This window comes from Lepisosteus oculatus, chromosome 8 (genome assembly GCF_040954835.1).
Source record: "Lepisosteus oculatus isolate fLepOcu1 chromosome 8, fLepOcu1.hap2, whole genome shotgun sequence".
Taxonomy (NCBI): domain Eukaryota; kingdom Metazoa; phylum Chordata; class Actinopteri; order Semionotiformes; family Lepisosteidae; genus Lepisosteus; species Lepisosteus oculatus.
In genome coordinates, this window is record NC_090703.1 from 4,626,091 (window position 1) to 4,643,636 (window position 17,546).

Here is a 17,546-nt window from a genome sequence, read left to right on the forward strand (position 1 = left end):
TATTGGATAAAGCGGTGAGAAAATGGGTGAATGTTTCGTTAAAAAACTCACATATATTACCAATAATGTCGATAGAGAGAAATAAAGGTGTCAGGACAATATAACACGTTTTCTCGATTCCAATCGAAACGGTTTTTTTTTGCGATAATTTTTGGAAAGTCCTTTAATTGGCAGTGTACGTGCCAGTACATATTGTTGCTTGATTTTATTCTTTCAAACTTGGATTGTTAAAACACATTAACTTAAAAAATAAAACTGATAATTATTCGTTGCTAACAAATTGGATTTCTATTAAATAGAGTAATAAATGACCTCTGTATATTAGAGCTGTGAAATCTTAATAGATCTGGTGTTTTAATGCCAATTTAACTAATCACGCTGAAGTCTGAATACATTTTTGAATATTTAGAAAGACACAGAGAAATGTTCGGTTTAAGTATAGCCCAAGAACTTCAGTAAAAAAAAAAGAAAGAAATTTGCGGTTAATTTGTCATTTAGTACAGGGGTTACCCGTGACATGGCCTTTCACGCTGTGGTGTGACAGGAAATGTGGACCTTTATGATGAATGCCCAGATAATTAGCATAATTTAAAAATGAGTGACTCAATAAATAAAACACGAGATTAGGGTAGGGTTTTCAGAGCCCTCCTGCGTGCCCAGGGCGTGGCGCGATTTTGAAGATCATCGACTGTCCGGTATTGCAGAAATCAAGCCGATACACAAAATGGAAGCAGTAGGCCTTTTCTAACTTTTTATTAAAAAAACATTTATCTCTGGCATAAATTATATATTTGAATTATTTTTTTCAGAACAAGACAAGTCCCAAACACTCATCCACCTGATGAGCTTTTTCAGCACCACGGACAGGTCTTCCAAATAAATAAAACGCCAGTCCATTATTCTGTTATTATTTTTTTTACAAATGTCCAGACGAAAGGTTTATGTTTTCGCATTTAAATTAATTAAGATATAAATTCGATTACAGGAACCTGAAGCAAATAGGTTAAGAAAAACTGGAAACTGTCACGATCTCTCTGGCGGTATTTATATCGGAGCTTTGTCCCCTATTAAAAAGGCCTACATTTTAAACCGGTCTTTTTCACCGCCCACGATTAGCATATCCCAAGGTTATATATCTTGGTATTTATCTGTTTTCTTATTTTGTTACATTATTACATCATCTACAGAGAGAGGAGAAAAACAAAACAGTCGGATGAATTTCAAACGTAGTATTCCGTGAAACGCACAGCAAATTCCTGTAAGATGTATTTAGAGTTTCCGACGCAGTAGTGGGAAATATTTTGTAATATACACCGAACCCTCGTTTTTTAAAAGAGCTGAAGGCGTATTTTAATGGGATCTAGAAAACAGTGTCTTTTCCTCGTATCTTCATTTTTTTTGGCCATAGTCCGAGCTCCTACTGTGTTCTCAGACAGTCCGGACTAATCAAACCTTTCCACGTGGGCCAGCGCCAGTTGTCTGGTTGCTAGGAGACTTGCTGCACTTTCTGTTTACTGCGCGCAGACATCCAGGCCTCCTGGACAGAAAAAGGCATAAAATGTAGTTATACATGCCGATACAGACGTACGCGGAGAGACATAACTTTAGGGGACGCAAGCAGCTAACGATTTCGAATTACTGCCCGAAAGTACTGCGCTTTTCAATGTCCAGGTAAGGTACTTTACAGGATTGTAAATATTCTTGAAGGAAACTGAGAAATTTGCTTTGATGCAAGCACTGGAGCGAAAAAAAAAAAAACCGAAGAAGGAATAGGAGCCACGCAAGCTCTGAACCTGCGACAGTACCTGCTAATGCCGGAAAAACATTTTACAGTAATAGAACAGTATAAGAGGTAGCTTAATCATAAACCAGCACAAGCTTTATTTGGATCCGGAGCCAGAGTTTGCGTTGTTAAGACTGGCGCAAAATAGGGACTAAAAATAAGATTAGATATGTTTGCTTAATCCCCGTTTTGCGCCGGTGCTTGCCGGCTCTCCCGCGACACTGAATAGGATGAAAATGGATGGATGTTTACTTAACTTTACTTAAGATGTAAACTTTTGCCAAAGCACGACCTGCTTTGATTTTCTTGCCCTAAATTAATCTATGAATATGCGTGTGGAGATTATTTCAGTGCTGCTCGGCATGTTCTGAATCTGCAAACTAGAGGAAACAAAGATTAATTGAAGAGGATGCACCCACAGTAGCCACAATATTGGGCAATGCAATGGACAGATGTGGGGGAGATCTCTGCTTCTCTAACTCCAGAAACGCTTCTTTGATACAATTCCAAGCTAAATATTTCTTATGCATTAAGAAAGGAAAAGTCTTGGTTGCTGTTTTTTGTCAGTAAATTGTTAACTTGCTGAGACAAATGTTTTCAAGAATAGTTATAGGGAAAAAGTATTTATAGACATATATATCTGTACAAACATTTTACAGGATTAATTAGTAGATAAGTACCAGAAAAAGTACCCAACTGGAAATACAGTACAGTACAAACTCAGCTAGACTGTGAAAGGCATTAAACAAGTGCAGAAAACACATGTATGTAGTCAAATTAAACAAGTACTATGTTTTAATAAAGTGCTTGAAAACAGTTGCATTAGACAGCTGTAGACTGTAACTCATAAAGGAACAAATAAAATGAAATCCAAATGCTTTCACATGGCTATTAATAATACTACTTCTTCAGCTGCTGCTACTAAATCTCTATATTTCTGTGTCTTCAGGGGTATAAGGCTAGAAAAAAACAATTTAAGTATGGCAGGAAATCAGAGGAAGCTGCTAAGCCATAGTGAAGAACTGAAGCTGAGAAAGGAGCTTGAGAGCTTACACAAGCAGTCTCAGCAGGATTTTCTTCATTTCAAGCAGATGATCAGCAATTCTTATCGAAATATGAGTTTCCCGACTGTACTGCTGGATTCCTCACCAGATCAATCCCATACGACAAACACTGAAACTCTCAGGGGACTTCACAGTCATCAAAGTACCCTTGAAAATAAAAGCACAATTATTTCTGGTAAGTTGTTTGGCCCAGACAATATTCAGGTAGGCATTTTGAAATCCCCAATTGCCTCACCTCCAAAAGAACTGAAGAAGGAAAGTGTCCAGAACCATATGGCTGGAAGTAAGGAGGCAAATCATCATGTACCTGTTATGAGTTTGCAAAGCTGCCAGAAAGAGTCTAAATATACTAGAAATAAAAGCCAAAACAGTGCAGCCCTGAAGCCCGCTATTGCTCAACAAGTGGGAACTACAAAAATTGTTTTACTGTCAAAACGACCTGAGCCACCTCAGAAACCCAAATCAGTACAACCAGTGACTCGAGGGACTCGGACCAGAGTACGTGCTCCGGTGACACCTGCTGCAGGAGAGTTGGGATCAGCTACAATGAAAAACCAGCTACATAGGAACAAGCGAAGAGGGACGAGTGTAACAGTTCCACAAGTCTTGAGCTCTGACAGTAGCGATGAGAGTGAAAATAATGACGATTCTCACTCCGAAGACTCTGACGAAAGTGTGCGCTCAGAAAGTCACCGGAAACACAGAGGAAAGGCTGGAAAGAAGAGGAGGAAAGTGGGGACGGAGAGCCATCCCTCTGCACGGCATCAGCAGCCAACATCTGTTGACAATGGAAACTCTGCGAGCCGGCAAAGCACCGTGGGATCCAGCCACGCTCATAGTGTGAGGTCTGCTTCAGAGCTGCTGGAGGAGGCTATAGACATAGCTAGAACAGATGCCTCAGTGAATGAGAAATACTTCCAGCAGAGACAGCCAGAAGGGTCCACGTTAACAGCAAAGACACTGGTTAGGGACAGTGCAAGAACTGTGGATGAAATATTTGCATCTCTGCAGTCCGGGAACAACACAGACTCCCTCTCGGCATCGGACCAGATGATCAAAGAGCTCATGGAGAGAGTGCTTGGCCACAGCTATGGTAGTGAATGTGAGGTAAGTCAATTGGAACAAGACAGGCGCTCAGGTCAACATCTTTTAGAATATGATATTACCGCGTGTTGTAATAGAGAAGATAGGAATAGGATACTGTTTCTTTTCAGTGCTTTTTGCTTCTTAATCTGCTGAGGATGACTTTTACATTGTGAGTTGTATGCTTAAATGTTTAGACTGTTGGGATGTTTTAAAAGCGTATTGTCTCTGTTTTGAGAATGGAAATGGTTTGTTTTGGAAATCTAAATCAAAAAGTTAAGCTGTTTCACCAAAACAGAAGACAGTATAAACCAATAATACGCTTTTCTATATTTCCTTTGAAATTTACAGTGCATACACCAAACATTCAAAAAATGTACGTCCTGCAAGGGGATTGCTAATTTCTTTCTTATGGTCTCGCACTTTGAAGGCAAATAATGTCTATACCATTTTCTTTTTGAAAATCCACAGGAAAGTGTTTCAAAAGACGATTCAACAAATGAATCAAAGCTGATAAAAAGTGAAGGACCTGAAAGGAGTGAAGCAGAAGATTTAAAGGAAGATGTCGATGGCAGGCCAGTGCAGGTAATTTAAACATTAAGTGTGTGCTGCATATTCTATAGTGAATAATTCTTCAAGTTTTCATGTTACTGCACAGCACCTAAATAAAGACAAAAGTATTTAATAAATATTTTTTTAAATAGATAATGTGTTATTATTTATAAAGTGATTAAAAAAACAACAGTTGAAGGGTGGTTGTTTTTTTCACGAAGGTCACTTTAGTGGTATCACTATTTCATTCAGACTGTAATGCCTATCATTATACTCCACTAATACAGGACTCTAAAATCACCAGCTGCTCCATTACTCCCCAGAGTTCTTCCTAAATGGCAACTCAAAAGTTTAACATAAAAGTGAGAACATATTCGACAGGCATTATTTTCACAGGGGATAGCTTTCTTAATTAGTTACCATGCTGTGGTGATTCTTATGTTGTCTTGTTAAGCCTAACAGCGTCCTGTTCATTATTTGGTTCGAGATCAAGTGATCTTTCTGTTCCTGCAATGCTAAAATGGAATATTAAGTAAATATTATTATATTTAGACTTGTAATTATTATTTCCAACCTTATATACTGTAGAAGATAGTTATTTAATTCAATTCTGGTGGTTACAAAGCACAAAAAATGTTAAAATTACAGAGTATTAGCACAACACTTGAACTGACAGATCGTGACTGGCTGCTGAAGAAAATACAATTGCAAATACATCAAGTGCTATGATTTCTAATAGTTACACATATGTGGATTTTTTTGTCATTGGAACATTCTCCTTTCTCATTTTGTGACAAAGAGTAAAGTTCAACAGATAAAAACAAATCAGAAAATGTTTCTATCACTATCATTTGAGTTTCTATCATTAAGTTTTAACTTAATAGTTTGATTTTGATGTACAAAATTGACGGTAGGTAATGAAGATACACAAGAATGTTCCTCTAACTCATAATGTTCCAAAACAGAAAACCTCTTGACTCACAGTAATTTATTAATGTTTAATGTTTATTTTGCCAGACTCCAGATGCGTTAAAAGATGACATTTTACATCAAAATATCCCCATGAAAATTATTCAGAAAAAAGATCCAGCTGGAGTGTCACCAGTTACACATATTTCATCTGATGTTTCCTTGGCATTCAAAGAAGGCTCTTCCCAGATTATGTCTCCAGAAGATTTTTCATTCGGCCAAGAGGATATTAATATTAGCGGAATAGAGCTTCCTAAACAGGTACAGTTATGTCATGTTATGTCATTTGCCAGACCATTTTATACCATAGGTACAGTTATATGATAATTAAATATTTCAGTGTACTACCTAATGCACTGGTTAACATTTCAATAAGTATGCTTTGCTTTTCCTTTATGGGAAAAATACATATAATTTTTATATATATAATTTGGAGATATTATTAAAGATTTCTGTTGTTTTGAGTTTGTAAAATCCTATTTGTTGTTGTTGAAGGTGACATATTCGGATATACTTCATGTGAAGGGACAGCGACTGTCAGCCACAGGCGAACAGCAAACAGCAATATGGAAAAGTGAACCAATGGAGCACATTTCCTTTTTGGCAACATGGACTCCAAAACTTCAGTAATATTTTAAAAACAGTACTGTTTATTTTCATGTGGATAATTCAAACGTTCTTACAACTATCCTTTTCTCATTTGAATTTATTGGTGCAAACACACATCTGTAAAGACCCCTCTTCAGTTTAGGTAACAGAGCTCAAATATATTCGCGTAATAGATGAACAGATCTGATGAGTCATTCTGTTTCTCCTTCGGACTTCATTTCTCGTTAAAAACTTTTTATGCATTTAAAATTTAAATGGCAAAAAAACAACAAAGCATATTGTATTAATCTGGCTTTAAACCCTCAGTCAGGTTAAGGGAAATTGATGCAGCATTATCTCCAGCAGAATCTTAAGGCAGTGTTTTTAGAGCAGAATCACAAAGCTGGCTCATACTATCTAGAATCGCTGGTTGCAATAAATGACCTGTGGAACCTATCACTGTGCAATCTCCTCTCCGAATTGGGCACTACCTTGTCGGCTGCCTGCCAGGAGCCTCTGAAGCTTTTAGTGAGGAAACCTTTTTGCAGAGATTTACAAAGTTTCAGTGATTCTGTTAATGACTGTGCTGTCATCATAACCTACAGCCCCTTTGCTAGCTTTCTGTGATAGAGTGTGTTCGGGAACAAGTCATTACTCAGCCTAATATACCTCAGGCTCCAATTGGTCTGCCTGGAGCCAGCTTGCAGAGAGTTGCCTGTTATGACTCTTCCTTGTGAATGGCTCTTTTACAGCCTGAAAGTGGTGAGCCGCTTTGACACACCTTTTCTATTCTCTCCGCCCTTTCTGAGGTTAAAAAAACCCTTTTAATTATTAGCTTTTGTAGCCTGTTGAGGTCAGTGAAAGGTTTTCAGGATACGGAAGAGAGCCTTTATAAGGAATTGCCTTCAGATTGTAAACGGATAGCACTCTCAACTGAGTAGCTTAGAGAACATGCTCATGTTAGAAGAATGCTCTAATTTATGAAATAGGCCAATTGGCATTTAGGTGACCCTTTGCATGCAGTTACTTATCTGCTGGAGCCTGTGGTTCATTTATAACCAACATGACAATAAATCATTGATTGATACACGAAAGTGAACATGTTAACCTCTATAAATTGTTACTGACAGTTTAGCAACAGAGCAAAAGACAGGAATATTTTTTTAGATTGTCTTCAGCATATTACATGAAAGGGCCACACACACAGTTGTGCCTTTGTTTGTCTTGTGTTTCAAAGGATGATGAAATGTTAAGAGGAAAGACATTTTGCACAAATAAACCTTTAACTTGTGCCAATACTATAGCAAAATGTTTTGCAAACAGGGCCAGCAGTCCTTGCTGCATGCCATATATAAAATTTGTGAGCAGTGTAATTCACATACGGTTAAGTGAAGTGAATTTTAGACAGTTTTACTTACTTTCAAAGAGCCAAGAACAATGGTTTCATTAAACATAAAATATGATTTAAACATAATTTCTTCCAATAATGTTCCTTTTTACATTTTAAGTTCCCAATGTGCTTGACTTTCTCGTGTGTTTTTTTAGAGAATTTCTGTTTTCATAGATTATTTTAGTGTTCTATACAGTTCCTGAAACATTAATAACTGTCTTTAATTTAATTAATGAAAACAAAAATGAATATTATTAGAGAATAAGTAGTAGGTTTATTCCACGCTGAAAAGAGAAGAAATAAAACACAACGTTTCGGCTGTGGAGTCTTCTTGACATCAGGTGTCTTGACACCTGAAGAATGCTCTGGAGCCGAAACGTTGTGTTTTCTTTCTTCTCTTTTCAGCATGGAATAAATCTGTTACTTGTTCCTTTGCAGCCTTCAAATGCTGACGCAGCTACCCACCTGGATTATTAGGGAATGCTATGTGATTCTTTCTTTGAAAGAGTATGGAAGTAAAGAGCTATCATTTTCTATTTTGTCTTTTCCCTTAACAGGGCTAAGGAGTATAAAACCATCCACCACCTCTGTACTCCTCCATTTAGCCAAGTTCTGCCTTTGGGTTTACAATTGGCTTCTCGGGCTTTTCATACTCCAAGCAAAATGCCTGCAGGTCCCTGGATTTTTCCACAGGTGGCAGCACTGAGTCTCTTCACAGACCAGGCAGAGAAACACAGGTAGAGAAATGCAGTTACGTTTTGCTTAATCTCCCATGGAAATGGAAAACAACAGCCAAGACAGTACACCCTTCTGTGATCAAATATGGATCCTTAAAAGTGAGAGGCAGAGAAGGCTTTTACTTAATCAGTCAGTCCACACATAAAAGTTTACCCAGCACGCTTCTTTGTTTGGCATTTCATCACAAGCAGAGTCACACTTCAGGGCCTTGATGACCTGTCTGCCCAGCTCATTTCACTTGTGACAGGGCTACATACAGCTCTACCTGAGTGCCCCACCTATCCATTGTCTTTTTTTTTTAGTTAATCCTTGGGAAAACAAAACTCTGCCAATGCTGAAAGGTCATGAGGAGGGGAATTAGGGAGCCATTCCTTAACAAAGTGCATATCACTCAGAGGGCAGAGTGTTCTGAAGATATGGATGAATTCCTTAAGACAGATAATGTCTCCACCTGGTCACATGACCAGCACCAGCATTGCTTAGTTGTACAGCTGACTGTCTTCAGAAATTGTTTTTTGGACTGTTGCAAAAGCAAGCAATCTTTCATTGATTTTGTTGCCTTAATATCAACTTCAGTATAAGATACCGTAGGCAGCATTTATTCAATTAAATCATATTCCAACAAGACATTTTAATCATGGGGTCCATTGGCTGTTACTTCTGTAATAACTCCAGCACCACCAATGTGCAGCCCCACCTGGATGTTTAAAATGCTGCTAAACCTGAGCAAAACATTAGCAAACGTGGGTACTGTTTTTTTTTATTTTCTACTTATTAATCTAAAAACTGCTGATGGTAATATCAAATTATCAGTTTTGGGGCTTTTTGAGACAGGTATTTATCAGATTAATAGTGTTACTTACAACTGTTTAATTAATTTAAAGAAAAGGAGACTTACTGAAGTACTTCAGTTGTGTCTACCATAGAAAGTACAGTCTCACTTCAGGATCTCTTCTGAGTGCAATACAATAATGTATACATCACGTTGCCAGCACAAGTTAAAAACAAGAGCTAAAATCTGTCTCTTGTCTCTTGAAATAATCTAACCACATTAAACAGCTCAGAATTTCATGAACATTATACTGTCCTCGTGGATATGACTCCTATTGTTTTGAACAACATAATATACAACATGGTACACAAACATGATATTCTTATTGTCATCTTTTGGCTTTATGGTATGAGAACAAACAATAATACTAAAAAGAGAGAGGGGCATCTCACTTGTCAAACACCCGAGAAATGAGTCCTCCAGAGATTGCTGCTAAAAAAACAACAGTCCTTCATTTCCCCACTAGGTGTCTCTAGATTTGTATGTATTGTATCTTTTTGTAGTCTTGATTGACAAGTGTTGTGTTGAAAAGGGTTTTAATGTGACTGGGATTGTTTGGATTGTAGTAGCTCCCAGTATGAACTGGGTAGTATATTTACATATCTATCATGCCCAAATAACATGTTGATAATATTCTGAAATGATCTCTTTGATGTCTGTTTATTCTTGTTTCAGGATTCTATCAGAAGAAGGGAGAAATTCAAAAGTCTCTGAAGCCAGTCCAGAGGATGGAGTTGTATGTCTGCCAGCACAGTCCCCAGAGAGTTTAGCTGAATGGCAAAGGATTGCAGAGTATTATATAGACAGACCAAGGATGGTACTTTTAGGAAGACAGGTAAGGAAATAAGAAATATACTTGCCTGATGGTGTATATAGAAATAATGGCTATTTAATTAAATTCAGTTCAGTTAAAAAAATGCTAAAAGTTTTAAATCTGCATGTTTTATGTGGTTTATTATATCTATCTGGCCTTTTGCTTCAATGCACTTCAATAAACAGTATTAAATGTGTGACACTCTTTTGTTCTCTTTGTTCTGTTAAATCAACTTTCTGCTGTTCTTACATTTACACGCATTTTTAAATGTATTTGTTTCCTTAGGCTTCCATGTACACAAATGAGTCAAGAATGCTTTGGCACCCAGCACCTCCAAAGTTCACTTTTGCACCTTCGTTCGTGCAGGACAAGTTATTTCCAAAGTACCAGGTACTCTGCAATTCTTATAGATTTTAGATTTAGCTTTAGCATAATATCTTAAGTTTGACTTTAAGAGACATGCAGCGTATTAATTTTGTAAAGGAAACACAGCTGGTTTTCACCTTAATAATCAATTGTTTTCAGCTGCACAGTGAAATAACGATATAAGTGAGAGCTAGCTGCTAAGAAATGTCAGACTACATTCACTGAAATATACCGCCTGTAATTCATAGGGTGTTGTGCCCAAGCCAAAACCTGCTGTTCCCCCCCTTTGAACTACAACTTTCCTGAAGCAAATTCTTATTTATTGTGGCTTCTTTGCAGGAAACAAGAAACACTGTACTGAGCGAAGAGCTCTGTTGTGACCTGCAAGACAGGATTGAAACAGACTACAGCCTTTTGAATGTGGAACATAGAGCTTCAATGGTCTGTGTATTATGGATCTTATTTAGTTTCATTAGCTTTTAATTTAGATGTATAGAGGAAACACTTGAAGTAAGCTGTTGACATTTTTATTGATAAAAGAATAGTACATTTATTTACTCCAGAAGACATATGACTTATGTGCTAGTACAGACTTAGTCTTTGTACAAATTGCTCCATCAGATTTTACTGTTAGTGATTTAGAGAACTGAGCACATTCTGACCTGAAGTATTGTAGATACTGTAAATTAACCAGCTAATGGATCAGATGAATGGCACAGTCTTAAGTGCACCAGTTTAAAGCACAATAATCATATACACTTCATTTTGTCTCCCATGAAATCTGTTTTCTTTAAGCAGTTTAAAAACTATTATTATTATATCTTCTTTTACCAATAGGAGAATACTTTATTCCGAAGTTGCAGATCCATGGTGAATTTAAGTTCAGCTGAAGAAACCTCTCTGCCTCTTTTACTGGATAGTGGTTCTAAGGTATAGTAGGATATTCATTAGCTATGTTTTATCATTTTTACAACATGGGAGGGTAGGAAGGAGTAGGGTATTAGAATTTAAGAGAGCACATTGATCAGATTGTGAAGCAATCACAAAGTGATTGCCATATGCTGGTTGTGAGCAATCACGTATGTGTAACAATCACATATGATATGTATATAACATAGTTATATAATATTATATATGATTATACATAATATATCTTCCATATAACAATACATATTTAAATTGTAGCCTTTTTAAAATATTTATTTATTATTACCAATAAAGCAAACACCAGATGGAAAAGGAAACTTTAAGTCTTACATTGTTCTTGCTCCCTTTCATGCAGACTGTAATGAAAAGGTCCGAGTCGGCTCCCAATCTTTCTACAGGGCCAGAAACACTTTTGAAGGTGGCCGCTGATTTTAAAGCTGTCACAAAGGAACTGGAGGCTGTAAAGAGGCAGTTCGCTCAGTTTAAGACGGTGACCCCAGTAGAAACCTCAACAGTGCATGTTTTGAACGAAACGTCGTCAACACAGCTGGTCCAAGCAGATGTTCCAGATCCTGCCAGTGGTCAAGTCCTAGTTGTGCAAAGAAAGGAGAAGGAAGATCTCTCCCCATCTGATGCAGCACGGAAAGCAGGAATGAAATACATCATATATCCAAGGAAGAAGGCCAAAAAAGAAACTAAGAAGCTTAGCCCCGAAAAGCTAGGTTTTGTACAGGAGAAATTTAACCAACCTCCAAGGATGTTGTCAAGGTTCTGTCTTTTATGGATTTGTATGTGAGAAAGAGACTTTTAAATCGTGCATGCTGTATGAAGTCTCAACATAAAATACAGAAATGTATCTGTGATAAACAGAATGCTTCCTAATTTAATTTTTTTCGTACAGTATATCTGGAAGACTTTGGGATTTTCAGTGGTACTCACTAAGTTAAATTCTCTCATTCTTACATAAACACATATCTTCAAATCTGCACTCTATAGCATTCATATATATAAAATAAACATTGAAAATGATGATAATTCTATAAATAAATTCAGGATAAATATGGAGTTGACTGTATTGTCCACACCTTAAAATATGCCAGTGGAATAAAAAGTACGTACATATAGAGCTATGCTCAGTGCCTTTCCAAAGTTTGCTTGGAATTGAATAAATAAACAAAAACTATGCTCTCTTATTCCACTGTAAGGTTATGATTTGGGAGAAATAAAAAATAACATGAATAAAATAACTTTATAGATACCCTGTCCCTGACTTGTCTTTTTTTGTCTGTTTTGTGATACAGGTCCGAGTCTTTGCCCAAGCTGCAGAGGAGAACAGATCGCTCTTTAAGGGCACCTGAGAAGATCCGGCACTCTAGAAGACCCAGTCTTCCCCTGCAGCTGGATTTTGAAGAATTTGCTGAAGATCAAGGAGGAATCCCCAGGAACATCGTTCCTAGAGAGTGGGCGAGGAGTATTTGGAACACCTGGTTCGACGAAGTGTTTCCCCCACCTGAAGAACATCCCGGAGTGGATTACTTCAGGCCCAACTTGCTGGGTATAAAAAACCCCAACGACAAATCTCACGCTGACAGGGAAGTGCCAGTGCCAGAAGGAGTGGACCTCTCCTCTACCCTCGATGAGGCAGTCACTACTGCCGATTTACAGGTTGAAGTGGAGAGGCTCACACAGCTTATATCAGAGAAGGAACTATCTAGTGCCATCCATTTATGCCGACGAGGAGCTCTCAATAAAAAACTAGGTCATCTTAACCTTGCACTGGAAGATCTTAATACAGTAAGTATCTTCTCATGTTGGCTAAGGGTAAAATGTCATCCTTTTACATTGTTGATCATTGCTGATATAGTCATTGCTAAAGAACATTGTTATTCATTGGCTAATATGAATAACAGGGGCACCATGCTGAAACAATATATTGTAACGCTTACGGCCGACAGGCGCTGTGTAAGAGCCGGCGTACCAGAGCGGGTGACGTCACCGCCCTTCCCTGTGATAGCAGGACCACAGCTACTGGGCTGTGGAGAGATCTCTCTTTGGCTCACGGGGCTAGGTCGCTGCAGAGAGACGCGGAAGTCCCGGGTTCGAGCCCCGGACGGTGCAGGGGCCGACCTAATGCGGCAAGGGCGCCCGCCTGAGCCCCCGTTGCGTTACAATATATATTACTCATGCTATTGAGGCAAAACACACAGTTAAAGTGCTGTCAAAGTTATGATTTATCCAAAGAACCTGAAATATTTGGGTTAAAAAAATGTAGTTTTTGAAAAGTTGCTTTAAAAAAATGAACTGTATTTGGGCCAAATATTTTTATACATTATTTTTTTATAAGTTATTAGATTTAGATTCACAAAGATATTTAATAAAAGTAAGATTTAGTGTTTATTTTGAAATAATTACAAAATGCAATCAGTAGTAAAGGCTCCATAATCCCCCCTACTAGAATTAAGATGACAAAAATAAGTGTATAAAAAAGATAAAAATTGGTTTAATTTGTGTGTTTTCATAGGCAATAAGAATAGAGCCACATTTGCTTGATGCATACTGGCATAGGCATAGCATTCATTTGCTAAAGACTAACCTTGAAAAGGCCTTGGATGACCTGAATTTCATAATAAAGCACAATAAGACCCATGCAGGTAAGTTAATTGTTTCCACAAACTGTGTATGAAAATCTAGAAAACCGTGCAATCTTGTGTTCCATCAGTTATCTGCTAAACTGGCCTGATATGAATATATGCAGTTGTCTAGCTCCTGTAAAAATACAATATATGTACACAGTAAGTAAATTAATCCATTATCAGAAAACAGCATCTGTGTCAGGGCGAATGTCACAGGAAACTGGAGTGTATCTCAGAGGCAGAGGGCCCAAAGTGGAACTGAGAGAACATCACTGCTCTTGACCTGGACTCTATTGCAGATAAAGAGGCGATTTTCAATAGCTAGTCAAACCTAACTGGCATGTCTTCAGGAGGTGAGAGGCAAACAGCGCACCTGCACAAACTTCACAGAATCATAGAGAGAACATACAAACTCATCATATGAACTCTACATACAAAATATATGTTTTATAAGAAATAATAAATTGCTTAACCCGTGATGCTATCAGTCCTTCTTTGTTTTATCTGAGTTTCAATTTTAGTGTTCATATCCAGACTTTCAATTCCAATTGATCTTTTTCTTGCTGCAGTATGTATTATTCATTATGTTCCAGATGCCTATAAATCAAAGGCAGAAATTTATCGAAAGAAAGGAGACAGTACATTGGCCATAATAAATTACACTCAGGCAATTAAATGCAGACCAGAAGACGACGAGAACTATTTTCGGAGGGCTGAGATGTATGAAAAGAGAAACGAAATTTTACTAGCAATGGAAGATTATGTGAAGGTTAGTGAATTCGTATTTTATCATGAGTGTAACAAACCACCTTTTTAAAACCACTGTCATTCAGTGAGTCATACACTGTATTTGAAAAGGAAGAAAGAGGGAGAGAATATTGGCAATATTTAGCACACCGGGATAAACAGATCTAGTTTTTAAAGGAGAAGTATTTAAATGCAGGTAAAGAAAAGAGTAACCATGGGAACAATACATTTCAAAGAAGGTATGTTTATTTAACAAGACAACCATTTTTAGAAACCTGTTTGGAATAATTTTTATTGTTTGTTCAATACTTCAGACCTTCACCATCAATCCCAGAAGGACAGATGCTTTGATGATTCATGGCTTGCATTACTTTCGCACTTCAAACTGGGTGGTAGCTCTTTCTGATTTCACAGCCCTGCTCCAGCAGGAGCCTAACAATGCCCAAGCTAGGTAAGGCAAACGTCCTCACAAATCAAAACATTAAAAAAAAACTTTTTTACTGTTACTGGTTGTTGCTACATCCTTGCATGAAGTTATCCAGAATACATTGATGTTGCACATAATGACGGGTGGCATAAATCAGTTTTCTGATTTGTTTCTCGTCACGTCATCAAACATGTTTGCCCAGGCGTGATATAATACATGGGAAATACGTTTTTGTCTGATGGGAAAATTATTTATGTCAGTTTTTTTGTCTGTTTTGTTATACTGTAATAACATCCATATATGAGGCTGATTGGTTGAATTAAAAAATATTTTAGGACCTACCGGGGGAGAATATATGCCAAGTTGTGCCAATACCGAGAAGCCATAGAAGATTTGTCTGCAGCAGCTCATCTGGACCCCAGCAACTGGGTGGCCTTCTACTACAGAGGCTGCTTGCTGAGGAAGATCCACCCTGAGATGGCACTGAGGGACCTCAGTGTCTCTGGTATGGAGGAGTGTGTAAAGGGTTCAAATGGAGTAAAAGGCAGATGTGCTGCACATGTGAAAAAACAGTGGACAAGCCAAATTAAATGCTTGCCAAAAGTTTCAAATCCGGCATTTTGTGTTGCTGTGATTAGTTTAGATCAGGCTGAACTGGCTCTTTCAGCTATCTTCTGGAACTTTGTTTACCAGTATTTTAGCATAAATGTTCCCTTTGGTTTCCTATTATTTTAAAATGCAGTGAACCATTGGAATGCCTGGGTGTATTCTAGTAACATTTCTTAATAACTTTTAACTTAAAACTTTTGTTTAAGAAAATAAAGCTTTTCAAAAATTACAAGTTAGGAGCTTTCAGCTCAGAATCAGTCATTTACCAATTTAAGTTACTAATTAATGACATGGGAAGACAGCATAACCCCAGAAAAATACAAAGTTGAAATTTCACTCTTAAACAGTCTTAAAAATGGCCGCATAAGGTCTCCACTTCCTTCAAACCTTACTTCCTGGCGAATTATTGATGTTTTGTTTTTACTTTTCCAGTTCTGATCAACGACAGCTTTGAAAACCTCAGTGCTCTCCTCCACCGTGGGATTCTTTACACAGATTACAGTCAGTGGGCTCAGGCTATTTGTGACTTTGAACATGTGCTGAGGCTTGACAGGTACCTGAACAATATTTTCCATGTCTCTTTTCAATAAGTTCTAAATCTGACTTTGCATAGTCCATTTCATGAGCAGCCCACTGGTCAACAAAGAATTCAAACAATGTAATCTGAAGAGATTTAAGAAACTCTAAAACTCTCCACGTACTGTACATAAAAACTTCTCACTGGGCTCCTGGGTAGGATTTTCACATTGCTGAAATTAGGAAGTGAATGTAAGATAGTTCTTAGGTGTGTTACAAAAAAACTGACAGCCGCAAAAAGAAATCTGTAGGAAAGAACTGTTGCCAAGCGATCTTGAGAATGAACATTTCTGTGAAAGCTGGGGTCTGGAGCAGTGAGAATACATGTTTTCATTAAGGATCCAGACAGCATTCAATATGAGGCGTATTCAACAGAAAGTGGGTTTGAGCAGTATCAAAGAGTCACATTAGTCCACTTGGAACAATATAATATAACTTCAAAATACAATTTTAATAAGCTATCTAGATTCATGTGAATTTAAAAGGTGATTATTCCAAATTGGAAAATTTCCTTTCTTACATTATATTATTTCACATTCAGGATTTTGCATTTCACAGATAAATACATAGATTTTTCTTCATTATAATATGGTTTTCAGAACATTGGACAAGTACGTTGGGGGAAAACAATTTCATCTGCAGCAGTTTTTCTCTTCTTTCCATACGATAGGTACTTTGAAGGATTTTGGACCCCTGCTGTCTACTTGCTGCAGCTGTGTTTGAATCATATTGTATTTTTATAAGCTTGGCTGTGCTTTTTATATGCTTCATAAATAATTAATTACACTCCACCATAAAGACGTCTAGCACTAAAGAAACCTTATGTGCTGCTCAGACATCCTTCACATTTCTTTTTTTAATACAAGATAAAAAATACACTAACAATGTAATGAGTCAGTGCACTTCCCGTAAGACTGAAGAATTGTATCAGTTCCATTAGTGTAAAGTAAAGGCCCATTTTCACTTAAAGTGCTGGTGCTAAAAACCTAGCAACAAACAAAGACTTTCTGAATTGGAAATTTCCACACAGAGGTTTTATTTGTCTAAGCTACTCAACTATATGACATGGCAAAAATGTATATATTAAATATTATATATAAAATATTCTTGGGCACTATCTTTACTATAATTCTTTATGTTGGGTAATGTTAATAAAATTAAGAATTGCTCCGGATGATGTGTTTTTTAAATATTTGAAAGAAATATATTTAATGTAGAATGTGTCACCCTTTTACTATTTGAAATAATGTGATCATTTCTCCACTTGGAGATATTAGGCTATTGTAGGCGGTGTAGTTGGTGTGTTGCAGTTAGTTCACAGCTAGACAACATGCACCACTAAAGCAGGTGAAAATCCTCATCACCTGAAGTCTGCTCTTTTTCCAGGGCTTTTTATATAATCTGGAGAACAGAGAAAACTGATGAACCAGCACATGCTAACATTCCCT

At 37.3% G+C, this 17,546-nt stretch overlaps 1 protein-coding gene across 1 annotated transcript in view; it reads left to right on the forward strand.

Moving 5' to 3' along the window:
* The first annotated feature begins 742 nt into the window (after positions 1 to 742).
* Positions 743 to 17,546, forward strand: part of ttc6 (tetratricopeptide repeat domain 6) — a 39,826-nt gene continuing 23,022 nt past the window's right edge. Inside the window, exons 1-17 of the mRNA XM_015350559.2 lie at positions 743 to 1,671; positions 2,733 to 3,954; positions 4,402 to 4,515; positions 5,500 to 5,712; positions 5,947 to 6,077; positions 7,987 to 8,166; positions 9,675 to 9,834; positions 10,099 to 10,203; positions 10,519 to 10,620; positions 11,017 to 11,109; positions 11,462 to 11,874; positions 12,408 to 12,900; positions 13,628 to 13,757; positions 14,333 to 14,508; positions 14,801 to 14,937; positions 15,249 to 15,418; positions 15,955 to 16,075. Coding sequence (XP_015206045.2) covers positions 1,571 to 1,671; positions 2,733 to 3,954; positions 4,402 to 4,515; positions 5,500 to 5,712; positions 5,947 to 6,077; positions 7,987 to 8,166; positions 9,675 to 9,834; positions 10,099 to 10,203; positions 10,519 to 10,620; positions 11,017 to 11,109; positions 11,462 to 11,874; positions 12,408 to 12,900; positions 13,628 to 13,757; positions 14,333 to 14,508; positions 14,801 to 14,937; positions 15,249 to 15,418; positions 15,955 to 16,075 — 4,061 coding nt within the window. The 5' untranslated portion in view covers positions 743 to 1,570. The remainder of the gene's footprint in view (positions 1,672 to 2,732; positions 3,955 to 4,401; positions 4,516 to 5,499; positions 5,713 to 5,946; positions 6,078 to 7,986; positions 8,167 to 9,674; positions 9,835 to 10,098; positions 10,204 to 10,518; positions 10,621 to 11,016; positions 11,110 to 11,461; positions 11,875 to 12,407; positions 12,901 to 13,627; positions 13,758 to 14,332; positions 14,509 to 14,800; positions 14,938 to 15,248; positions 15,419 to 15,954; positions 16,076 to 17,546) is intronic.